The 26304-nt window shown below is 35.4% G+C and overlaps 4 protein-coding genes and 1 long non-coding RNA gene across 7 annotated transcripts; 4 read left to right on the plus strand and 1 right to left on the minus strand.

The window, feature by feature from the left end:
- The first annotated feature begins 483 nt into the window (after positions 1-483).
- LOC137729030 (starch synthase 3, chloroplastic/amyloplastic-like) lies at positions 484-7209 on the plus strand. Its single transcript, XM_068467849.2, has 16 exons — positions 484-731; positions 1197-1263; positions 1362-2573; positions 2736-2950; positions 3236-3506; positions 3580-3755; positions 3866-3973; positions 4388-4497; positions 4714-4819; positions 5184-5354; positions 5507-5635; positions 5798-5980; positions 6116-6247; positions 6348-6459; positions 6659-6782; positions 6881-7209. The coding sequence occupies exons 1-16, from the start codon at positions 621-623 to the stop codon at positions 7011-7013; spliced, it is 3360 nt and encodes a 1119-aa protein (XP_068323950.2). The 5' UTR covers positions 484-620; the 3' UTR covers positions 7014-7209.
- A 7031-nt stretch (positions 7210-14240) lies between these two features.
- Positions 14241-15254, plus strand: LOC137727604 (senescence regulator (Protein of unknown function, DUF584)). The gene has a single exon (XM_068466434.2). It carries the CDS (start codon positions 14362-14364, stop codon positions 14929-14931), a length of 570 nt encoding a protein of 189 aa, XP_068322535.1. The 5' UTR covers positions 14241-14361; the 3' UTR covers positions 14932-15254.
- A 1214-nt stretch (positions 15255-16468) lies between these two features.
- LOC137727605 (putative beta-1,3-galactosyltransferase 2) lies at positions 16469-20055 on the plus strand. Of its 3 annotated transcripts, none has more exons than XM_068466435.2 (12): positions 16469-16693; positions 16797-16930; positions 17330-17414; positions 17514-17569; positions 17675-17886; positions 17994-18057; positions 18380-18452; positions 18551-18671; positions 18815-18902; positions 18990-19115; positions 19246-19355; positions 19522-20055. In XM_068466435.2, the coding sequence occupies exons 2-12, from the start codon at positions 16812-16814 to the stop codon at positions 19677-19679; spliced, it is 1212 nt and encodes a 403-aa protein (XP_068322536.2). In that variant the 5' UTR covers positions 16469-16693; positions 16797-16811; the 3' UTR covers positions 19680-20055. The 3 variants fall into 3 exon arrangements, with proteins under 3 accessions (XP_068322536.2, XP_068322537.2, XP_088534734.1); XM_068466436.2 differs by having other exon boundaries at positions 16577-16693; positions 19525-20055; XM_088678608.1 differs by lacking the exon at positions 16469-16693 and having other exon boundaries at positions 16715-16930.
- Positions 20056-20862: 807 nt separating this feature from the next.
- Positions 20863-23199, plus strand: LOC137727606 (autophagy-related protein 8C-like). The gene is made up of 6 exons (XM_068466437.2): positions 20863-21228; positions 21342-21404; positions 22093-22148; positions 22230-22282; positions 22758-22876; positions 22960-23199. Exons 2-6 carry the CDS (start codon positions 21368-21370, stop codon positions 23052-23054), a joined length of 360 nt encoding a protein of 119 aa, XP_068322538.2. The 5' UTR covers positions 20863-21228; positions 21342-21367; the 3' UTR covers positions 23055-23199.
- Positions 23200-23979: 780 nt separating this feature from the next.
- Positions 23980-24593, minus strand: LOC148693930 (uncharacterized). The gene is made up of 3 exons (XR_015952138.1): positions 24355-24593; positions 24173-24272; positions 23980-24015 (listed from the first exon to the last, which is right to left on the minus strand). It is a non-coding gene; the product is annotated as an uncharacterized LOC148693930 (long non-coding RNA).
- Between the last annotated feature and the right edge of the window lie 1711 nt (positions 24594-26304).

Raw genomic sequence — 26304 nt, forward strand, 5'->3', positions numbered from 1 at the left:
ATTGGTGTAGAGTCTGATCTTTATCCGTCCTAATGTGCCACTTTGCTTTCTACATCCACTTGACACCTTTATTTTTCTTTAAATTCAACATAAATTAATAAGAAAACTAACTAAAAGAGTTTGAAAATTTTAATTTTTAACTAAAATGACAAAATAAAAATGTAAGTAAATATTTTTAGGCTAAAAATGTTTTCAACCTTAAAAGTAAACAGTACTAAGAATATTTCGTTAAGATTTCCTAAATTAATATGATCTCTAAAAAATATTTTGTAAATTACTATGGACTTGTAAAATTTGAAGTTTTATTTCATACCATAAAATTCACCAAAATACTAATTATATATAATAAATTTACTTAAATCCGTTTAGTCGTCTGGACTCCCGCTAGACCTGTCTAGCCATCTAGGACCTAGCCCCAACTCACCGCCTAACGTCTTTTAGAATATTGATATAAAAATATAAATCAAGATCTTTGATATTTAATTAATTAATTAATTAACTGATAAGCTCAGTCTTCGAGCCTTCGAGATGGGTTGCTAATCAGTGGGGATCATATTTTGTGTGTGATTGAAAGAAGCAAGAAGGAAGCAGCAGAACAAACAAACAAACATTCTTCTGCCATGGAGGTTTCTATACAAGCACAGAGGCCACTCAGTTGCAGAGGAATTTTCCAACAGAGAGGAAGCAACTTAAAGCTCAAACCTTTTACTGGATTCCCTCCCCATGGAAGAGTTAGTCAAATTTATAGACATATATATACATGTGTGTGTATATATATGCATTTTCTTCTTCTTGTGATATTTCTCTCATTGGGTTTTTTTGGTGATTTGGTATTGAATTTGATCACAAGCATGTAGGAATCTGTGTTTTTATGGAGAGATGGATTGTGGGATTCATTGATCTTTGTGGTTGAATATTTGTTTACCAACACTTTTGGTGGGGTATTGATTGGAGATTTTGTAAAGGTGGAAGCTTTTTCGATGAAATCATGTTCTTTTTCTTGGTGGGCACTCACTATTTGTTTAATTTTACTGTAGATATGACTGAATTATAAGAAATTTTACTTTTTGGGCAGTGATGGTTTTGCTTTTCCAGTCAGTTTTTCTGAATACAATTACTGAACTGTGGTGGATTTAAGTTTTTAATGAGTGTTGTATCTCAAACTAAACTTCTCTTAATAATGCATTTTATTTCAGTATTCTTCATGGTTCAAAGGAAACCTGGCAAATGGGGTTTCATACCAAATTACTGCCCGTTCAGCCGGTGAGTTGGCCGTGTTGTTCTCTTCTAGTTTGAAGTTGATTAATTGACCTTAGTTTTCTTTGCTTTTGTTAACTTAATCTGACTTTGTAACTTGGTAGATTTTTCAAGGAGGAGAGAAAGAAAAGTGTCTCCGGGTTCAAAGGGATTAGTGCCGAAAAACCCAGTAGGAACTAGCGGCCAGAAGACGAATCAAAGGAATATTGGGGACAAAAAGGGTATTACATCTTTGACATCCAGTGAACTTGATGGGAAAAATAAGAAAACACTTGAATCAAGAGTTGACACCAGAAGAGAATTGGTAGTTGAACCTTCAGAAGAGAGCGATGTTGAGGAAAAAAGAATTGATGAAACGAGTACTAAGGTTGAGGAATCATCTTCATTTAGCAAGCCATCAAGTGGGGGAATTCAAGGGATAAAAAATGGGAGTGTAGGTAAGGTCCTTGATGACTTGGCAGACACTGATAAAGGCATTGATGCTAGTGAAAAGTTAACGAATGAAGTTTCTTTAAAGTTAAAGTTGGAGAGGGAAGAAAAATTGCGTAAAGAGGAAATTGCGAGGCTTGCTGAGGAGAACTTCTCAAGAGGGAACAAAATCTTTGTCTATCCTCAGGTGGTGAAACCTGATCAAGACATAGAAGTGTTCCTTAATAGAAGTATATCAACCCTAAGCAATGAGCCAGAGGTTCAGATGATGGGTGCCTTCAACGACTGGCGTTGGAAATCTTTTAACTTCAGGTTGAACAAAACACAACTCAAAGGGGATTGGTGGTCTTGCCAGTTTCATGTTCCTAAAGAATCATATAAGATAGACTTTGTGTTCTTCAATGGGCAAAATGTTTATGACAATAATGATGCGAAAAATTTCTGGATAACTGTGGAAGGTGGAATGGACCTCTTGGCATTTGAAGATTTCTTACTTGAGGAGAAGCGTAAAGAACAAGAGAAACTTGCAAAGGAGCAAGCTGAGAGGGAAAGGCAAGCAGAAGAGCAGAGGCGAATCGAAGCAGAGAAGGCAGCAAGTGAAGCTGACAGAGCACAGGCAAAGGCAGAGATTGTAAAGAGACAACAAATGGTGCAAGAGTTGATCAAAAAGGCTGTAAGGTCTGTAGAAGACGTTTGGCACATAGAGCCTAGAGAGTTTAAAGGTGAGGACTTGGTGAAGTTATACTATAACCGAAGCTCGGGTCCTCTTGCTCATGCTAAGGAACTATGGATTCATGGGGGGCATAATGGTTGGACAGATGGATTGTCAATTGTTGAAAGACTTGTTAGCTCTGAGAGAAAGGATGGTGACTGGTGGTATGCCAATGGTATGTGCATTTTCTTTATTCTTGTCCGTTCTTTCTCTAGCATACTTATTTTGTTTGTTTTAATTCCTTTACCTTATCTGAAATTTCTGAGATAATTTTCTGTTTGTTGCCTGTATGGCATGTTGTAAAAAAACATCATTTTTGTCAACTTTATTCTTGTAGTTGTTGTACCTGAACAAGCTGTTGTCTTGGATTGGGTTTTTGCTGATGGACCACCTCAGAATGCCGTTCTATATGATAACAACCACCGTCATGATTTCCATGCTATAGTTCCAAAATCCATTCCTGAGGAACTAGATTGGGTTGAGGAAGAACACCAGATATATAAGAAGCTCCAGGAGGAGAGGAGATTAAAGGAGGAGGCAATCCGTGCCAAGGTGAGTCTTACTGAAAAGTACGCCTAGAACGATTAGATTGAGGGGCTTGACGTGAGATTGGGACCACCTTCTTAGGGTTTTTAACTGGTTGGTCCGTCTAGTGCTTGTAATTTATGCAAAGTGTGGAGTTTCTGGATTACCCTTAAATTGTTGTCAATGGGTACTTGCGATTTCCTATCTCTATATATGTTTATTTATCTTATCTTGGAAAATTTGGGATTCAACTTCTCACAGTTATCTTATGGCATTACTGATCCCAGTACCATTTCCCTTCTCTTGTCGCAGGTCGAAAGAACAGCTCGTATGAAAGCAGAAATGAAGGAAAGAACTTTGAAAAGGTTTTTGCTGTCTCAGAAGCATATAGTATACACTGAGCCTCTTGATGTTCAAGCTGGAAACAAGGCGACAGTTTTCTACAATCCTGCCAACACAGTTCTGAATGGAAAGCCTGAGGTTTGGTTCAGAGGATCATTTAACCGTTGGACCCACCGCAAGGGTCCATTGCAACCACAGAAGATGTTACCTGCAGAGAATGGTTCTCGTGTCAAAACAATTGGTGAGTTTGAGTATATATATATATCTTTCATGGTTAAATTTTCTTGTTGACATGTGTATTTGTGTCTCTACAGTTCCAGTCCCACTCGATGCATACATGATGGACTTTGTTTTCTCTGAGACGGAAGATGGTGGACTTTTTGACAACAATAATGGCATGGATTACCACATTCCGGTGTTTGGAGGAGTTGCGAAGGAGCCACCAATGAACATTGTACATATTGCTGTTGAAATGGCCCCCATTGCAAAGGCAAGCTTGTGAACATATATTGTCAGTATGTACTTGCTTGCATATAAGGGCCATGATGATTTTGTTTATTTCCTTTATTTCCATTCAATTATTCATAACATCTATTCTAGGTTGGAGGCCTTGGTGACGTTGTTACCAGTCTCTCACGAGCTGTGCAAGACTTAAATCACCACGTTGACATCATTCTTCCAAAATATGATTGTTTGAACTTTAGCAATGTAAGCTTCTCTGCTGTTGCTTATTTCCATACACCTCATCTGCTCTTTACTTCTTTTTTTCTTTATGCCATTGAGATTTGGTCTTTTGTTTCTTTTCTTTTTTTTTATTCTGTATTTCTAGTAAATAAAAGAATGCTTGTTCTAGGTCTTATATGTGGCATTTGACTGCCTATCTTGGAGGTACATTCATGGAAATAATGAAATACAATTTGCTTCTCTTGGGTTTTTGTGAGTCCATGTTCTTTGATTACCAGGTTTTCTTAAAAACATAGATTTCTTCTCTTCTTTTTACATTCTATTGTTTATGATTCATATAATCTTCTGTTTGGACCTATTCATGTATTTGTTCTTATTCAACATTACCTTCATAATACTTTGGTTTCTAAATTGCGAAATCTCGATGTTCTGATACAGGTGAAGGAGTTTCAGTATAACAGAAGCTTCTCTTGGGGTGGAACTGAAATAAAAGTTTGGTTTGGGAAAGTGGAAGGCGTTTCAGTGTACTTTTTGGAACCTCAAAACAGGTACTTTCCTCTTTCACTTCCTTCAAAATTATGTGTTTCAAATGTACTTATCAAGTTTACTAATTTTTGTTTTCTTTTGTAATGGGTTGATAGGCATTACACTTTTTATATCTGGCTATTGATCCTACTGTAATTTGTAAACAATAATGCCATTGTGCCAGATGCAGCAATTTGTTATTTACTACGAATCTTTTCTATTTCTGTTTCTTTTTGCAGATTCTTTGATGCAGGTTGCGTATATGGCTGTAAAAATGATGCAGAGAGATTTGGTTTCTTTTGCCATGCTGCGCTAGAATTTCTACTTCAAAGTGGATTTCATCCTGTGAGTACTCATCATCCAATTGCTTATTTTAGAAGTTTATTAATTTCACACAACACCAGATGTCTTCACATAAGTGGCCTACTTATTTGGTAGAAGAAAGGAGAAAACATTGCGAAACGTTTGTGCAGTTTATATGCGTGCTAGTACTACAAGTGACTTAATTCATATTTGTAGTGGTAGTGGTGCTTCTGCCTACTCTTACCTATGCAAAACAAGTAAAGTAGATTACAAAAAAAATATGAAGGAAGATTTTTCTAGACACTTGTATATGAAGGAAGAATTTGATTGTGCTTTTTTCAGACGGAAGATTTCAGTTAATGGATTTTTAGGATATCTATTTGAAAGTCGTGCTTTATGATGGCAGGATATCATTCATTGCCATGATTGGTCTAGTGCACCTGTTGCCTGGTTATTTAAAGATCATTACATGCATTATGGTCTCAGTAAAGCTCGGGTTGTCTTCACAATTCATAACCTTGAGTTTGGAACGCACTTCATTGGTAAAGCTGTGGCGTACTCAGACAAATCCACAACAGTAAGTACTTACAAATTCCTGAAACTGTCTCATGTTATCAGTTTTTGATGACCTAGAGCATACTTTGCCATTGTGAATATTAGTATCAGGCCTTTCAACTCTAATAACCAACTCTATCTTGTCAACTGTTTCACTCGTCTCTATATCTTCAGGTATCCAACACTTACGCTAAGGAGGTATCTGGAAATCCTGCAATTGCTTCTCATCTTTACAAGTTTCATGGTATAATAAATGGAATTGACCAAGATATATGGGATCCATACGATGATAAGTTCATTCCTGTAAGTAAATAATATTTCTGTGTTCCTCGCTCTAGTAATTCTAAACTTATATTAAAGTTTTTTCCATTTATGTTTCTTGGAATAAGTATTCTGCTGTTTGCCAAATTCTCTTAACTACTTGCAGTACAACTGCATCTAACACATACGATGCTTATCATTCAGATATCATATACTTCTGAAAATGTTGTTGAAGGCAAACAAGCTGCCAAGGAAGCCTTGCAACAAAGGCTTGGTCTGAAAACAGCTGATCTCCCTGTAATAGGTATTATTACGCGCTTAACTCGCCAGAAAGGAATCCATCTCATCAAGCATGCCATTAGGCGCACCTTGGAACGCAATGGACAGGTTACTTTTCATCTCTCTCCCTCTTTCTGCGGGTCAATTATTACCATAAACATTGTTCTTTATGGGCTTACATATCCCCTCTCATTTCTTAGTGTACCAAAGCCAAATCTGAATCAAATTGGACCACTGATGCAGGTTGTATTGCTTGGTTCAGCTCCAGATCCTCGTATCCAAAATGATTTTGTAAATTTGGCAAATCAGTTACATTCTTCTCATGCTGATCGTGCTCGCCTTTGTTTGACTTACGATGAGCCACTGTCGCATTTGGTCTGTTCTTGTGAAATTCATATTTTGTTTTATTTATTATGTAAATGCACCTCTTACATCTGCACTGTGATGATAACTTACTAATTGGATTTTCCTACAGATATACGCTGGTGCTGATTTCATCGTAGTTCCTTCAATTTTTGAGCCGTGCGGTCTCACCCAACTCATAGCAATGAGATATGGTTCTATACCTGTTGTTCGAAAAACTGGAGGTGTGTACCTAGCTTATCAGTTTCTGACAAGGAGTGCTTTAATAGGGTGTTTATATTTTGTCTTGACTAGCCATTTGACATGTTTATAGTCCTCTACTATGACACTTGAGTTAAAAACTACCTTGGACATTTTTTCTGGTAAACTAAAGTTACTTCGGTGTGAAGTTTGACTGTCAATTTCTTTTTGTATCTTTTATAGGACTTTATGATACGGTATTTGATGTTGACCATGATAAAGAGAGAGCAGACGCCGAGGGTGTCGAGCCAAACGGTTTCAGCTTCGATGGAGCTGATGCTGCCGGTGTCGATTATGCTCTTAATAGGTGCGTACATTTTCTTTCGTAGATGATTGGAGAACTGTACTTTTTTCAAAAATTGAAGTTTAAAAAATGTTCATGTACTCATAAATGGTGTTTTTCAGGGCAATCTCCGCTTGGTATGATGGTCGGGATTGGTTTAACTCGTTGTGCAAGACGGTGATGGAGCAAGATTGGTCTTGGAACAAACCAGCTCTCGACTATATGGAGCTTTACCACGCAGCACGGAAGGAGTGAATATAAGAAATCAGATAACTCGGATGGATTTGTATAGATTTCGGCAGTAGATCTCCGATAATTTTTTTCGTTCGATAGCTTTAACTAGCTGCACAAATAATGCAAAGGGGGATATGATCCATATGTCAATAGGGTATTTGATGATCATTAGTTTTTCTTTAAAAATAAGAAACCAGTTGATGGCTTTGCCAAGGCAGTCCACCTTTTTGGGGTCTAACAAGACTCACAGAGACATTTTAACTTCTTCCTAGCCACCATCGTGTAATTCACTAGTGTCAGGAATTGAACCTATCGAACCTTGATCATTGTTAGTTCAATGTACCATAAAAAGGTGATTTAGAGGTACAGAGAAAAGTTCGAAACATGGAGATCTACAAGTTATGAGTGAGTTCACGTAAATTCTACCAAGGCCAAAACAAAAATGTGAAGTTATTTTTTGCAAATTCAACCTTTACCTTCCGAATGCCATTTTGACGTAATTTCTCTCCTAAATCATGTTTTCATGCACTTTAACCCTTATTGTTAAGTCCGTCAAATTTTCTGTTAAATATGCATGCTCAGGTAAACAGTGGCACATGCAAAAAAAAAAAAAATTGATTTAGAGGTTAAAATAGGTGAAAATTATACTTCAGTAGCAAAGTGGAATTTGCAAACACTTTTTGTAGATGCATCAATCGAGCCTTTTTAATAAAACTAATTTATAAAGAAATTTCAAGATTATTACTTGAATCACATCTGTATATATATTACATGCCAAAGAAAAAAAAAAAGACTTTAAAAATTAATATAAAAAAAAAGTTAATAGAAACTGCAAGCGAGTGGTACTTGCTATGAGTATTCATACTTGATCTTGATAGTGCAGAAAAAAATCCCCAAGGTGCGAAAGCATTTAAATTTTTTTCTTATTGGCCATCAAATTTGCTTTCATTACTTTCAAGCATTGAAGCGACCAACCTTGTGGAAATGATAAGTCTTATGACGTGAGAATATATAAGAGTTCGGATGAGACATCCGGACCACTCAATTTCAATTATCTGGCTTTCATTAGCCTATTTTATTGGTCTATTTTATAAAAAACTAAAAATTTTAACGGTCCGAATATCTTTCTCTCTCTTAAATGGTCCAAATATCTCGTTCCACAGACTCGGACACAGAAATCTGCAGTAGATCTCATTCCATATAGGACTGGTGATGGACTAAAATTGAGACTGATTTAGAACGCATGCAATATTAGTGGTCGCTTTATGTCCCACTTTCACTTTTTTCTTCCTCAAAGGAAAAGAGATGGAGAATAAGCAGGTCTCGGTGTGCTCATCTTATAAGTACCTTCAAATCAAGCAGATCCTCCTTGGATGGTAGAAGTTGAGTTCTCTCTTCAATCATTAGGGAAGGAAAAAAAAAAAAAAACTAACTAACCAAAAGTTAAAAAAAAAATTTAGTTTTAATTAAAAATAATAAATAAAGATATAATGAATAGTATTAGAAAAAGGTAAAAATATGGTTTTTCGTTAAAAGTGAACAGTATCATGAGTGTTTCGTTAAAACGCTCTAAAAAAAAGAGACATGGATTCTCTCCTGATCCTCTTTGTGGTGATCCGGATAATCAATTAATCGTGTTCATTCATCGTATATCGTGCGGTCAATTTTCGTTAGGTACTATTTATATTCAATTTTAAAATTTAAATTATTTATAATCGCACGATATACGATGAACGGATATAATTAATTAATTTCCCGAATCCCCACAAAAAAATCAGGAAATGATCCTATTCCATATAAAAAAAACCTTGATAAAGTCGATTTTCTCCACTAAATGCTTCTTGCTACAAGTAAGCAAAGCAAAATATGACTTGAGCTCTTTCACCACTAGTTATATATTGCCATGCATTGTACGTGATCGGTGATCTATCTTCGTAGATATTTTACTGTGTCGTCAGATCTATATATGTGTATATCTTGAGACGAGAGATAATAATATAATTATGTACACTCGATGACAACTAGACTTGCTGTTATCTAAGATGATTTAAAGGATCAAGAAGCTTAATGATATTTTAATAATTATGTTTGATGATCTTCAAGCATGATTAATTGATGAAGAATATAAAAAAAACCTTCAACTTCAGTTAAACAAAAGCTAATTAATTAGTATAATTATTACACTAACGAAAAGTAAAGAATTTCACCAAACGTCACGTCTCGTGATTAATTCATTGTATACTTCCTTGCTTAAAGAGGCTAAGTTTCAGCATGGAGTTAGCAGAAATAGCTAAAGCGAAACTCTTAATTTGCAACGTCTTATATGAAATATTAGTTTATGCGATTGCTTGTGATGGAAGAGATAAACGATGGATCAGGATCCTCTCCTAATCTATGAGGATCTTCATGATTAAAGAATGTGGACCGTTAGTTGAAAATCCAACGGTTATAATTATTATAATTTTAAAAATACATCTTTATTTATAGCCGTTAGATTTTCATCCAACGCTTCACATCTCTTGATCATAAGGATCCTCATCCTTAGATTAGGAGAGGATCCTGGTCCATAAACGATAATAATGCATACAAAACGTCGCTACGACACGTTGCAAGCAAGTTTTCTACTAACATGCTGAGTCATATCACTCAAGGCTGGCAGACCTTGTAATTCTTTTCCCTACAAATGCTTCTACTTTAAAAAGAACCAGAAGTGAACCAAATCTGGTATGCGTATTGTCAAGTTCTCAAAACTGCAAAAGTCTTGTCAGCTGTGCTGAATTAGACATACGTTATAGACTATCAGTTTGATTAGAGACTTAGAGTAGCATAGTTTTGACATAAATCAACATGCAGATTGAGATTGACATTATTACTACCGAATATCATTTTTACTTCTCCTTCACCTTATTAATTTATGTATTTTAATTTTTTTCAATTCATTCAATTCTACGGTTGAAAATTAAAATAATGTATAAGAAGTAAAAAATGTGTGGGGGTATGACACCCCATATTTTATGAACAGAAGGGGTGTGCATTGGAAGCAAAAAGAAAAATTTCTGTCTGACTAGAACACATGTGGCAAACTATGTGCCATTGTTTAAGTGGAAAGAAGTTCAATGGAAATTATTATCAGTATTTTAAAAATCTTATTATGCAATTCTAACTTTTTCTAAACATAAATAAAAATAAATTTGTGAGAAGTGTTGAATGAGATTTTTCGAGTGCTAACAGTTCCCATCCCAAGTTTTATTTTTTAAGTTGTTAATTTTTTTAACACAAGTATCTCACCACTTTTATAGTAGCACTTAACTCTTTGTGCCGGGTACATTGAAAAGTCTCTCAAAAGCCCGGTTCTATATTCGAAGAGAGATGCTTGCATGTACAAGTATACGATCCTCATTACACATGACATATAATTATTACAGCAACAACGTATGTAGCTATTTCATACAAAATCCTCTTGTATTTGTAGGTCAAAAAATTGAATAAAGATTCATATTGGATCAGCTATGAAGATATATCTCTTATAAAAAAAACACTTAAATTATATATAGGATCGCAATAACTTATGAACATGATGAGAAATAACAAGACTTGTAAAACTGAAAAAGGAAGAAAAAGTTACATGCAAAGATGGTGATGCTTCACCATCATGCACTATGACAAAGTGAAAATATGAATGTGATAGACTTAAAATACATGTAAATATAACATTTCAGTTATATGTAATTTTATTTCTAAACAAAAGCGGTCACTTGAACATGTAAATATAACATCTCAGTTGCATGGCAAAGTTAAAATGCGAACGTGATAGAATCAAAGCATGAAGAGACACAATTTTTGCTCATTGGCATCCAAAGATTACCTCTCCTATCTAGTTAAGTTAGTATACAACTGAGGGCAAAATAGCAAAGTCAGATGTGCACATACGGATGAAGTATGTGATTGCAAACTCCAAGCGTGAAATTATTAATTGACGTTCCACAGATGGACTTCTCTTTGGTCATTGTCCAACAGATCATACTGATTTGAGTTTGAGAAGACCCTTCACCTTGACAGCACCTACAGTGCCTTTATTTGCTTTCTCTCTCTCTCTCTCTCTCTCTCTCTCTAGCTATTTACCATTGCAATAATCCCCAAAACCCAGGAAGCATCGAAAGAAGTAAACCAGAAGACAGACCAAAACCCAGGAAGCATCGAAAGAAGTAAACCAGAAGACAGAGAAAACTAGGGATCCGGCTTCTCTGCCTGCCAGTTCCCATACACTTCCATCCCCTCTTATTTTATTCGATCACTTAAGCTACGTCAACATTTTATATTAATTTTTTTATAGAGATAATAAGATAAAAAACAATAAAAATATAAAATATTGATGTAACTTAACCGTAATCGTATAAATAAAAATGGATAAAAGTATATGAGAACTGGGAGAACAAAGAAGCCATGTCCGAAAAGTAGAAGTTACAGACCCACAGTCAACCAAGTGCTTAGTTTTTGGGACTAAGATTCTCTCCTATCTTCTTTTTATCATCTTCCATTCCCTTCTTTTTCTATTCCCTCATCTAACATTCTCTATTTTGTCTTTTTATTTCTATAAAAAATTAATATAAAGATGTTAACGTAGCTTAATAATAACCGTTCAAATAAGAGGGAACGGAAAGGGAGAGAAAAAAAAAAGGAAGAGAATCCTACTCTAGTTCTTATTACGAGATAAACTTTGTTAAGGTTACTTGATTAGGTCATTTTCCATCTTCAAGTAAAATTATGAGAAGTGTTATTGACACTCTAAAATTCTTATTCTACATTTCTTATAAGTGTATTTTTTTCTTAATATAAAAAGTTTGAAATGCAAAATAAGATTTTTGAAATACTAATAACAATTCCTAAAATTATATTCGATGAGTGGTCCTATAAATTATAATGATGTAGTCGTACTATTTTACCGAAGCTTTTCTTATCTTATTAGTGATTTTCCTAAACAATTGTTTGACTAGAACATCTTCCGCTATCGAGTAGCATTAACGTATCTAAAATCCAAAATACAAATATATTATACTTTATAAGAAGTATCATAAGAATAATTTGGTCTTGAAAAAGCACCCACTACTAAATGGATAAGGATTATCTCTCCTCTTTTTTTATTTCCCCTCTTCTCTACAGTTTTTTTTTATTTTTATCTTCTCTCTCTAATTTTGTCTCTTTTTTTTCCTCTATAAAAATAAAATCTTGAACATTCAAAAAAAAGAAGAAGAAGAAGAAGAAGAAAAAAAAAAAGAAAATTCTTGTCCCTACTAGACAACCTCCTTAAAAAAGTTCCCTCGCCCACACCATCTCCCACAATCGGTCGCTGATGAGAGAGCTTGTCCTTTTTTCTTTGTTGTAATGCCTGATGATGAGCTGAGTGAGTGAGTTAAAAGTTGAGAGGATGAGGTTTTTTAATGGAATCAGCGACAAGTTTTATGGTTCAGACCAAGCCTTCTTTTAATACATTTTATTTTATGTATGAAAAATGTTAGCGATAGGCCATATTTTTTAATAAAATTTTGCAAATTACATAATATTGATGGGCTGGATTAGTTATTTAATGATTTAACGAAATTTTTTAATCATTAAACATCACATTATATAATTTTTTAAAATATAATTTAAGTAAATAATATTTCTAACACCAACTTTTATGTATTTGTGTGTATATATGTGTGTAAGGTAAAAACGTGACATGAAGAAGTCTCCTCAGCATGCAGCACTGACCTTATTCCCATAGAGGTTAAAAAAGCAAAAAATGCTTCTGATAATATCATGATCTGGTTTCTGGGTTTTCTCAACACACCTCACCAGTTTCTCGATCCCCAAAGTTTCCTCTTATCCACTTCTGGCCACTCCTCTCTCTGGGCTTTTGGTGTTTTTTGATAAACCAACCTCCACACTGACCATTTTCAGGTAAGAACTGAGATTCTCGTTATTTTCTTTCCTTTTTTTTTTTTTTTTTGAAATGAATGTGATATTCTTCCACTCATATTTACCTCTCATGCACATTTATTAATTTTTTATTGTTAATATTTTTTTAATTTATTTAATCTGACAACAAAAAAATAAAGAAAAATGTATGAGAAATAAAATGTGTGCATAGAATATAAATAACACCACTCTTCTAAAATCACTCACTATCAACGGAGTGTCTTGTCAACTTCCTTTTTATTTTTGACAAGTTTTATAATCTTTATATATAAAGCCAAGGGATACACAGTGATTTTTTAAAATAATTGAATAAAAATGCTTTTCAAATAAAAAACTTCAAAAATAATCTAAAATAATGCATCAATGACAATAGTGTTTTTGTCATTTTAACAGTATTTTTTAATAATTAAATTTTTTTTACAGTTTTTTTTTAATAAATAGTATCTCATAATAAACTAGCAATAATGTGATTCAATAAGTTATTTATTAAATATTATTTTCTCTATTTTTAAACACGTTTAAAACATCTTAAGATGCGTGTAATGCAAATTATTAAATATATTTTGCACGCGGATAATAATGTGATTAAATTAGTTGTCAACCTTTTTTTTTTTTTTTTTTTAACAAATGATATTATGTACAATAAAGAGAAGGAGGATGAGCTTAGCCTCATAATAGACTAACAATAATATGATTAAATCAATTTTTTATTAAATATATTTTTTTTATTCTTAATATAAATTTAATAGAGATCGATTTTATTACGTAGATTCAGCTGTTTTAATTGGTTTATGAGGGGTTTCTTCTAACATGATCTAAGATTATTCATTTACCTCAAATATTTAACTTTCCTTTTATCAATTTACACATATAAATACATTTTAAATGTATAAATCGTGCGTAATATACAATGATTCAAAAAATATCTACTGCACGTGTTTGCATGAAAACTAATGAATATAATTTCTACTTTGATCACCTTCAACTTATTCAACAATAAAAATGGAAAGATGTGAATAAAATAAAAATAAAAAGGCTAAATAACACCACCCTAAATATAAAAACAAAACAATAATTAACCATAATTTTATGCCTCCACTTTCTCGGTCACACTTCCAACTCTTTCTTTTTTAATTTTAATTTCTAGCTAGTGTTGATAATTTGATATACAGGCAAGGTAGATTCCTGATATTATTCTCTCTTGTACCTTTCAGCTTTTTGCTTCCCTAGAAATAAATAAGTTTTTATCTCATTACCAAATGCCAACCAAATGTAAATAATTCTCCCCTTATATATACAGGAAGCAGGTCCATTTTTGCTCTCACTCATCTCTCTCTCCCTCTCTTCTGGTTGGCTTTTTTCTAAAAGCACTTAGCTTTCAATTTTTGGATGTTATCAGAGCAACCCACCAATGGCAGATTGGAGTGGTATGATGAGCAAAAGCAGTGGTTTTGGTGGGGAAAGAAATGGTGAAGATTTTGAAGAAGAAGATGTGTGGGGTTTTGTAAAGGAGAGGGAAAACTCAAGTCCCAAGAAGCTGAGGAATTCCAAAAATAATAGCTCCTCTACTTCTTCTTCTTCCTCTTCCTCCTCTGCATCTGCATGGCGACTACCTACTGCTGCAAGAACAATCCCATGGGCCCATAATAATCGTCCAGCTGACCATGAAGTCCAAAAATCAGCTCCTGTGGCAATCCCTGATTGGTCAAAAATTTATGGCAAGAGTGCCGAGATTGGTTCTTGGGTTCATGATGATGATGATGTGTATGGTGTCAATGGGGATGGCGATGGTGATGGTGGTGTCATTGGTGATGGTGATGATGATGACATGGTTCCTCCACATGAATGGGTTGCCAGAAAGCTTGCAAGAAGCCAGATTTCATCATTTTCTGTGTGTGAAGGGATTGGAAGAACACTCAAAGGAAGAGATCTCAGCAAAGTAAGGAATGCTGTTTTGACTAAAACTGGTTTCCTAGAGTAATTATTTCAAAGAGCAACTTGGAACAAGTTCATCGCTGACGTTTCAATCCAATTAATATAACGTGACGTCACGATTTTAGTACACCAGTTTAAAGTCATTTCTCAACAGTTTTACCATATTTTTATTTATTTTGCTTTTGTTTAAATACTGTCAGCAAATATAGTAGGTGGAAGTGGAACTAGGTAGAGAAAGTTAGAGGTGCCCTCTTACGGTGTGTGATATTTTCCAGTAAAAAAACGAAGGAAAAAGATGGAAACCATTTGGCAGCCTCTGAGATTTTGTATGGTAGTCGCTACTTGTCAAGTAAACAAGGAATTAGTAAATCTTTATGCTGCTTAATTTGGCATTAATTTGTAGTCGACCAAAATGCGATTGCCGATTTTGGTAGAAATTTGCAAAACCGATAAACGATCCTCGTTGTTAATTGAATTGAGTTTTCGTAAGAAAATTTCACAGGCATTAACAAAAATGTTATGACTTATGAGATCTCTGTAAATGAAAGATACAATAATTTGATCAAAGACATCCCTCGGTACATGCCAGCCAGCTCCAACAAATGAATGGCTATTCATCCTTTATTTATTTATTTTTTTTTTTTGGGAAACTTTGGCTATTCATCTTTTGCCGACATGTGATTGCAGTAATTTATGAGAAATTATGACCCAAAAAAAATCTGAGAATCAGGGGCAATATTAGGTTATCATATTTCATTGGTGCTTGCAGGTTTTCTAACCACTCAAATTCCACAAAAATCTTGCAAATTTTTAGTGTTGGGTAAACTTGGGTTGCCCTTTTTGTCAAATGGAACATTGGATCCCAAATCCTCAAGGTGCCTACTGTGTCGTTGGATCTCTTAAAAAATAAGAGAACAAATCTAAAACCAGCTCCCAGAATCGAACTTGTGATAATTCACTTATGAAGCGAACTATCATTGTGCTATTGAAGCTAATTGAACCTTATATTTTTTTCTTCATACAATGATGTTCGAGGTGACGAGTTTGATTAAGTGGCCAAATAATGTAATTCAACAGCTAATCTCCTCTTTAAATTGATTAAATATATAAACAGTATTTCAATTTGATGAACAAATTGAAATAAGAAACGGAAAATAAATGCAAAATAAAACAAGCAGAAAATGAATATGATGGCATTAGACGCGAAGAGTTCGCTAAAGCAACCAAAGAATAAAATTCTACTAGACCATACTGCTTTGTCTTCTCTTAAAAAACAACAAATGGAAATAAGAAACAGAAAATACGAAATGAACTGAGCAGAAAATCTGAAGCCTACCGTTACATATGGTTACTAGATAAACTTAAGTTACTCAAACACATAATTAACTTAAGTTAATATGACATGAAACAGTCTTGAAACTGATTCACAAATTGGAAACTGCATAAACTCAAACCGACAACATGAATTTGCACACTAACATTTGTCTGGTTCATGAATAATCAAACCATACTTAATGTAATTTAAATATATTTACACAAACAATCATGCAATTTATTAAGTAAATTACCATTTTTCTAATTCCGTGGGTTTGACGTATCATTTTTCTGGTCAAACAACACGAAGCTGTTTACTGTTACTTCCATGGCGAATGAGCGTTTCAGGCAGAGGGACGTTTCAGTAATTTGGGATATTAAAGAGGGCAGTTAGAGGGTCTTTATCGGTGCACCTCTCCTGTCTCTTACAGAAGGAAGAGAGAGAGAGAGAGAGAGAGAGAGAGAGAGAGTGTGGCCAACACTGTCTCAAGCAGGTGGCCTTTTCCTTCCAAATTTCCAAAAAGCTCTCCTTTTGTCTCTTACTTTTCTGGGTTTGGATTATTTTCTAATTTCCCCGAATTTTTTTGTTTGTTTTAGCATTGCCGGAAGGAAATGTCTGTGAAGAGCAGAGGATGGGGAGGAGAGGTAACAGTGAGGAATGTGATGTCAAGGAACTGGGCAATTTTGCTTTGCTTTTGCAGCTTGTGTGCTGGAGTTTTATTTACCAATAGGTAAATTTCTCGGATGGTTTTTTAGCGTTTGCTGTAAATTTGCAATTTTTATTAAACTCTTGTGCTTGTTTTGAGTACATTTTGCATTTTTTTTAACCAAAAGCTTGGAACCCCATAACTAGTTGGCTTTTGTGGAAGAATCTGAGGAAATTATTTAAAACTGTGTGTGTTTAACTGCTTAATGATGACCTATTTATGTTCATTGGGTGATTATTTAAGTGCTCAAAACGTTTTGCGTCATCGATGCGAATGATGGGCAAAGACGAATGCGTGTGTTTTTCTATTTGTTCATGTTTTGTACAATTACATTGTTTGATTTGTTTAAGGTTACATGTCAAGAAAACTCGGCATTAGTGGTTTAAGTTATGCTTGTCATAATGATCAAGAAATTTTTAACAGGTTGTGGATGGTGCCTGAATCAAGGCCCTCGCGAATTGGAGCTGAAAAGATATTTTCCGAATCTGATGCGTGTGATCATAAGCTTGTAAGTGTATTCATCACATGTTTTCTAGTCTTAATTTGCATAGCAAATAGTTCTTGAGAATGTTGCCATCTTTTGATAGCTCGGATAATTTCTTTGAAGGTTATAAAGCACACGACTCATGACAATTCAGGGGAAGCTACTAATCAAGTGATTCAGTAAGCTCTGCTGATGCTTCTTTTGAAGCTACATTTATCTTACAAGAAATGTTGCAGTGTTTCGAAGAACTAAAACACAAAGTTTATCTCTATTCATGCATGCAGGGAGATAAATAAAACGGTTTCAAATTTGGAGATGAAGTTAGCCGCTGTTAGGGCAGCGCATGAATCTGTACATAATGGATATCCTACGTCTGGAAACTTGAAAACTGTTCAATCAACTTCGAAGAAAAAGTACTTCATGGTTGTAGGGATCAATACGGCTTTTAATAGCCGAAAAAGAAGAGATTCAGTACGTGCAACTTGGATGCCGCAAGGTGCATTATACATTTGGGTTTAATTTAGTTGCGATGTTGATGGGATCTTTGAGTTTTTCTTGTTCTGGCTATAATTAATGGTTTCTCGTTGTATAAATCTTTGCCAGGTGAGGATAGAAAGAAGCTGGAAGAAGAGAAGGGCATAATCATACGGTTTGTCATAGGTCACAGGTGAGGTTTACCATGCCTTCTTTCACCCATTGTGAGTTACAAAGCATCTTCCACCTGAGTCGCAACGTTTAAGCAAAACTAAATTCGTAGCTAATCTGGTTAAAGGTTATGTACATATCTAGTCATTTCGGCACTGAGACAGGTTTAAAGGGTTAATCGCTGTACCCTGCCTGTATAACGGGTAGGCTAGCCTAATGAAGTCTTGTGGTGAATAAGCCTGCACATGATATCTGTTTTCGTTCTGGTTCCTAACGGTACATCCAGGCTATTGAATATGAACTGGTAAATTATGAATATTTATCGATTTTCCTGTTGTTACTAGTCCGACAGCTGGTGGTATTCTTGATAAAGCGGTTGAAGCAGAGGAGCGCGCCCATGGAGACTTCCTGAGGCTGGTGATTTTCGTGCCCATTTTAACCAGAAATGTATTATTCGATGTAACACTCCAGTTTACACAATTTCTAGCAATTTCTAATTCATACTATGTATGCAGGACCATGTAGAGGGATACCTGGAATTATCAGCCAAAACAAAGACATATTTTTCGACAGCAGTTGACTTGTGGGATGCTGAATTTTATATCAAAGTTGACGATGACATCCATGTAAATTTAGGTAACATAAATTTAAGATTGTTTTCCACATCTGTTCATTTTCCCTAAGTTGCTCGTGGTGTTTTGCTAACATTACTTTTCTCAGCATTTCGATTTAACCCCTTTTCCATCTCGTTGAGTTGATTTGCCTTTCATTTACCACAGCAACGCTTGGAACGATTTTATCTAGACACCGTCTGAAACCCCGAGTCTATATTGGTTGCATGAAGTCGGGTCCGGTCCTTGCTCGAAAGTAAGTGCGTGTTCTGTTTATTTTTAGCTGGATGTATATTCAGATATTGATGAACATGGTTTTCATGGTGTTTTTATTGTGCAATAGGGGAGTGAAATACCATGAGCCAGAGTTTTGGAAATTTGGTGAGATAGGAAACAAGTATTTTCGGCATGCCACAGGGCAGTTATATGCTATCTCGAAAGATTTGGCAACTTACATATCAAGAAACCAGTAAGTTCTCGCCTTGTCTCTATTTATTTACGGAGCTAAATAAAACTCTGCTTGGAAAGAGTTGCTTCTCAAAAATGCCTTTAACCCTTTAATTTGATTCTTATTTCTTGCTTTTTCTCTCTTGATGAAGGGATGTGCTGCACAAATATGCCAATGAAGATGTTTCGTTGGGATCTTGGTTTATTGGTTTAGACGTAGAACAGGTGGACGATAGAAGACTATGTTGTGGTACCCCGCCAGGTAATTTGAAAATTCTTTCGTCTTTCTAGTAGTTCTAGCCTGAATGAGTTGTTTTCCCTGTACTCGTTTGAGATGTAATTACAGAACATGAAATCTAGCAGTAAAAAAATAGATAAAATGTTGCTTACGTGCATTCTCTATAGAGTTGACGGTGTAGTATGTACAGCAGATTGTATGTGGAAGGCAATGACAGGCAACACCTGCGCTGCTTCATTTGATTGGCGATGCAGCGGGATTTGCAAGTCTGTTGAGAGGATGATGGGCGTTCACGAGCGCTGTGGTGAAGACAAGAATGCTATTTGGAGTGGAAGATTTTCTCAGTAACCGGCTGATGCGCATCCAATCTCGCGAGGGATGTGCGGATAGCCTGGAAAAGGCATGCAGACTTGTTTTATTCTTTTTTCCGGCTCGTTGCTAGTAGAGACCAAAAATATACAATGCTTACAGTTTAGGGGAATGACAATGTTGTTCGGGGTGCCATCTGCGTTATTGCTGGTGAAATCAACCCCCGACGGCAGGTGAAAAAACTAAAGAGACGATGAGATAAATTTTTAACACCCCATTCTTTTGATGGTGGGGAGCTAGCTTATAAGTTCTATGCCACAGAAACTATGATTCTTAATATGTAGTAACCTTCAAAGTCTGCAGCATTTGCAGTGTTTTGCTTTCAAATTAATATTATAATTGTTTGTTGCCTTCACTCACATTGATTACTGTTTAGTATTAGTAAAACGGTTATTAGTATTACCATTGAAAGTGGGTGCCTCAAAACCAACAAGGCTCATTATTTTGCGACGGTTATTACCATTGAAAATGGACGACTTCAAACCAACAAGGCTTCTCGTTTTGCAAGGGTCGGGTGGGAACATGTATATACGTAGCCTTATCCTTACTTTATAAAGCGGTTGTTTCCACAACTTGAACCTTTGACCTTTTAGTCACAAAGAAACAACATTTTCATTGCGCTAAAACTCGGCTTCAGTTATTATCATGAGTGTGATTATTCACAACTTTGGAATGCCCTTTATGAATCTTTTAGAAACTTGCAGACAAAGTAGGCTTTAATGATGGCTTTTGTAGAAAATTGAAAATTGATTAAAAGCATGAGTAGCTCATTATTTTGTGAAAAATGCGATTGTGGAGTTTTCATGTATAGTTTCTCGTATTTTTGGATCCCATATGGTAAAGACATAAAACAATAATAATAGAAACTCTTGCAAGGCCAATAAATGATTTCTTTTATTCATGTTTGATTTTCGACAAATAAAACACCTTGCATGAATTTAAAAAAATTTACAATGCAACGAATATTTCAAAGATAAATGACGTTTCAGTAAAAATCCAAAGCTCGCTTTAGTGCATTTGTCCACGTCATATATATCATTCCCAAAAAGAAAAATGATAGATACTAAATTTGTGTGTCAATGCTCGAGCACCACACAATAAGTCGCTTGGGCCACAAGATATTTATTTGGATCATCACCGAAATTTCCTCATCCTTTTTTCCGGAATTTGTGAATTTAGGAGAACAAACGAAACGACGTCGTTGTATTAACAACTTGGTTACGCGACACGAAGAGAGAGAGAGAGAGAGAGAGAGAGAGAGAGAGAGAGAGATTGCTTGCAACACGCCGAACGGAAAAGAGATATAGAAAGAGGAAGTTTGCAAGTTAATAGATTTCGTGTTGGAATCGGAAAGGAACCCTAACAATTCGTCTCTCCAATTTATATAATTTATGTGTTTGTGTGTATATAAATATATATTCGCCTTCGATAATTCTTCCCGTCTCTGATTGATTTTGACCCTCTTGATCTTTTCCTCCAATCAATCTGCCAAACCCCAGCGACCCTAATCGGTTCCTTTTCGTGTCTGGTAAGTTTAATCCCGCAACGTTTTTTGTAATATTTGTGTCTGATCTTGTAGTACGATTTTTGGGTAGGAGGGAATTTTCAATTTTGTGATGTCTTGTTGTTTTAAATTTGCAGAGAGCAAACGCAGTGAGAGTTCCGCCATGGCCAAAAGCTCGTTCAAGCTTGAACATACTCTGGGTATGTCTTTAATTTTTAATTTTGTTGGGTTATTTGATCTGCAATACCCACCTGCCTTTGTTGGTTTCTTTTAATTGGTTGATTGTAGTTTTTGATGTCTTGTTCTTGAACCTGAATTATGGATTGTATGTGTGACCCTTTTGGATTGAAGGATGATTTGCAGATAAAAGTTTAGGTCTTTATTAGCTTGATAAAACAAAATCTTGGGTTTTTATCGATTGCTTCTGCTTGTTATTGTTTAAATTTTAGTATGAGTTTTTCGATCGAACTTGTTCTGATAACAAACATGTTTGTTCAATGGATTTAAGTTGTGGGATTATAAATCATCGGCCTTTCTTTGACATGAGTTTTTCTGTCAAACTTGTTTTTGATAGAATTAAGTCGTGGGATTCTAGACTATCGAACTTTTACTGGCTAAGGGTTGAGTTTTTTTCCATGCAATTGTGATCATTATCAATTTCTTCATCTTGTATTGTTAGATTTTAGTTTCAGTTTTTCTCTCGGATTTGTTTGTTTGATGGAATATTAAATCATAGACCTTTCGTGGGTAAAGGTTGACTTTTGTTTCATGGAATGTTTATCGTTGTCGTGATGGCCGATGGGAGAATAATCTTGGTGAAAAGACTGTCTTAATTCTGTATGGAATTAACTTCTGTTTTGCTGATGGTCTTGGACTTACTAATTTCAGAAAGGAGGCAAGCAGAAGCTAGTCGTATCAGGGAGAAGTATCCTGACAGAATTCCAGTAAGAGTTTTACTGAATCAAATACTTTGACTTCCCGTGTTTTCAGGGTTGTGCTCTGTTCTAATTTGAGCTTCCATGCAGGTGATTGTGGAGAAGGCTGCAAGGAGTGACATTCCTGACATTGACAAGAAGAAGTTAGTAGCTAATTCCCTTCTGCTTTAGTTCTTGTTCATATGTGTTACTACTATGTAATAGGATTGTGCTATATTTATTTATGCTTCCGACATATTCTCTTTACTATATAGTAAATAGTTTGTAGTGTAAGTTGTGCATTTTGACATACACATGCGATTTATTTACACTGAGGGGGTTCTAGTCATGTCTATCTCATTGAGAATTTGAACTCTGGATGGAAGAACGATTTCATATCTTCACTGATGTTTTAGGAGTGGTTAGGAATGGTCTTGATCATCATTGTTTGCATGAACTGGTTACCCTAGTAACCAAGTGTTCCCACGAAATATACTTCGTACTCTCATTATATAAGATTTGTATATGTGATAGAAAATGTACCTATTACAACGGCAAACTCGGAGTTCATTTGTGTTCATAGCTTCTTTAAAATCAAGGTGTTCTCACATGGTTTTGCTGTTATGTTTCTCTCCACAGATACCTTGTCCCTGCTGATCTCAATGTTGGGCAATTTGTCTACGTTGTAAGGAAGAGGATCAAGCTCGGTGCAGAAAAGGCTATATTTATCTTTGTCAATAACGCTCTCCCTCCTAATGGTCAGTTGCAAATTCATCTATTAGGCATTCTATATATATATTCCTCCAAAGTTGTGGTCGTAATATTTTTTCCTGTGTTACAGCTGCCCTGATGTCTACAATTTACGAGGAGAACAAGGACGAGGATGGATTTCTTTACTTGACATACAGCGGAGAGAATGTCTTTGGTTCCTTTTAAGAGCGAGAATGCTTGTAAATAGAACCTATGAAATGTAAATTCTTGGCTTAAAGATGGTGGTTGAACTTTTTCATTTCATTTTATGGAATTTCAAAGGATGTTAATGATCGCTGAACTATTTTGATTATTTCCGGTTATCGTTTCATCTCACGGTCGTTTAGTAGAATCGAGCTTAGTTTTCATGAGTTGTGCATGAAATAGATTTGGTCTTTCACCACGGCAGTCGATTTTTTGTTCTAGTTGGAAATGGATGTGCAGATTCCGGTTCTATACGCAAATGCATCAAAGGTTTGCGGAATAATTTCCACACACCTCTGTTTATATCGTCCCTTACTAATCCTTTGATCCATAGTTTATGATTGGTGTTTGATTACGGTCTTTTTTTGTTCATTTTACGATCTGCTTAAAAGAGAAGAAACTAACGAAAACTAACGAAAAGTTCTCAAAAACTTTAGTTTTAATCAAAATGACAAAATAAAGATATAAGTGAATAGTACTAAAAGTGATTTTTGAAGGTAAAACTGTCATTACCGTTAAAAATGAACAGTACCAAAAATGTTTCGTTAAGATTCCCAATAAACTATACTTCAAGTATTTCAACATTCTTACACACCAAATAGGCAAAAATAATCACAAATCAACACTTCGACAACAAACAATTGGATTTTCTGGACGTCGAACATTTCTAGTTTGCTGGTTTGGTTGGTTTTTTCTTCTGGCACTGATTTTTGATCCATTTGATGCCGTTGGACGTGCCGCTCTTGATCTTTTCAGCGCCGGCCATTGCAACCACCTTGGCTTTACCTATGCCAGACTTGGTCTCTGCCTTCTTGTCGTTTTCTGCGGTCCTGGTGTTGTCTGCATCTTCCGGTGCGCCGATGCCTCCGGCACCCCATTGATCCGCCCACCCCGGTGCTTCGGCAGCCATCACTCACTTCTCTCGAATTCTCCAACCACCACCCTGTTTTCCATAAAAACATGGCAAAATAATTTGAGAAGATGTGTGAATTTAACAACAACCATCGAAAATCAAACATAAAGTTTCCTATTAGACAATTTTAACAATCTGAACAATCTTAGTTGTTCCCGAAGGTGGCTCTTCAGAAAGCAGTCTTTACATTCATCGTCGATTTTAACAATCTTAGCGCGCAACTAATGGAAGCAATATCCGAATGGACTTTATCATGACTACTCGGTAACTGCATTCGAGAGATGGATCTGAACTCAGCATGGAAGATGAGAAATCATGAGAAGGTTTTGTACCAAAATTAAGAACATGAGAGAGAGAGAGAGAGAGTACCTGGAGAGAGCTTAGCTAGCGTGTAGATTTAGAAAGATGGTGGAGTTAACCATAAAAAACCTAGTTGTATATATTCAGAGACCACATGTGGATGATGGATGGGCTGTCTCTCTCTGTCTATCACCTTCACCTCATTTTTTATAAATTTAACAGTTAATACTAATTTTCTTCAATTCATTTGATCTGACAAATATCTCGTGGACGAAAGGGCCCATCGTTATCTTTCTTCAATCGTTCCGATCAGAACAAGTGGATTGGTTTGTTTCGTCCTTTTATCTACGCAATTCTTTGTCTTTGTTCATGATCATTCTGGGCGAAAGATAGTTGTAGAATCAAAAATTAAGAGGTGTGTGTGAGAAGTACAAATAGGTACGTAGATGCACTACCGAAATATAACTTTAGTATTTACTTTTTTCTTTAAGATTAAAAAGAAAATAGAAAGAAAAAGTAGTTTGCCAACTCATGTCATGAGTGGTTCCCATCCAGCGAAGCAAAAGCACCGTTTGGCATTTTGCCCTTCGTTGTGCAACCCCTAATCATCATCGTTGATTTCTGGTCGTGCAGAGGCACTGAGCATCTTTTCCTTAACAACCAAGGCATCTCTCTCAACTCTAAGTTCAACAAGCAAGGTAAAACGCCAAACTAACATTTGATACTGTATAACCAATGGCGGAGTTTAGGAATTATTCGATGGTTGCGCTAAGCTAGAATTATTACTAGGAATTATTCGTTGGTATTGTAAATAGTGGATATGTTTGCCCACATGTGTATAGTAAAAACTCATATGCTAAATAGTAACCTTTTTGTAAGTTTCCTTTGAAGTGACTCTATAAATATGGCACTTTGATTGTTCAAAGTGAAGAACACCAAAAAGAGAAAGGAAAGAAATATACTACTTTCAGTATCTCTTATTTTCACACTTGCAATAATTTTGTGGTAGTATTAAAAAAGTAAATAGTGTAATATTTGCACCCGCTTCACCCTTACTCTTAGCAAAGGTTATTTCTCTAACTTTTGTCTATTTATAACAGTTGAGAACTTCTTTTACTAATACACATTCAACACTTTGCTCTAGTTTTAGCTACAATGCATGTAACTGTGGAGAAGACTGGCATAGACAAGGGAAAGAGAAAGTTTCTCAAGTTGTCAATTCCCTTATACTTTGATTGTCTTTTGGGTACAATAATGTTTAGGAAGACATCAGTTACTCTTACCATCAGAGTTAAGGCATATCCATAATTTCGAGCCGGAATGACTTATGCGTGGCACCTAACTACCAGCTGCCACTGGTATGAATTTAGTAGGAATTTATAAGTCATGCACCAACAATGATTGTTGGTAACGGGACTCAAACTTTGGTGAGATGACACACAAGACAAGGACCTTACCAACTGAGCCAACCCTTGTTGGCACAATTGGAATGGGATAAAATAGTTACTTCTTCGACTATACATTTGGTATATGCCTTGGCAAAAGTCGAAGCTCTGCAAACCTACTATTTTAGATGCTAGGTAGAGATGGGCAAATGTTATGGTGGGTGGGTAACCGCGGTTATTTACCCATAACCGTTAAGTTTTTACCCGCATAACCGTTTACCCGTTGGGTATTTACATAAACGGGTATACCCATACCCATAATCGTTTATAAACGGTTCTATACCCATAACCGCATACCCATTTACCCATAACTGCACACCCATTTACCTATAACCGCGTACCTGTTTACTTTTTTTTTTTTTTTTTACCCGTCTACCTATTTTTTTAACAACTTGAAAATTAAAAAGAAATTTGTCATAATTTTCTTTTTTCTAACTATTAAATACCGTTATAAGTACATTTAACATGTATTTTTATATTGACGGCAATATTATTTATGAATATATGCGATATCTCCCAATTATTTGACGGTCAATCTATTACAAGAATCATGCATGGTTGTAGGTTAATTAAT

Source organism: Pyrus communis, chromosome 10 (genome assembly GCF_041283825.1).
Source record: "Pyrus communis isolate YQ-2024b chromosome 10, ASM4128382v1, whole genome shotgun sequence".
Taxonomy (NCBI): Eukaryota; Viridiplantae; Streptophyta; class Magnoliopsida; order Rosales; family Rosaceae; genus Pyrus; species Pyrus communis.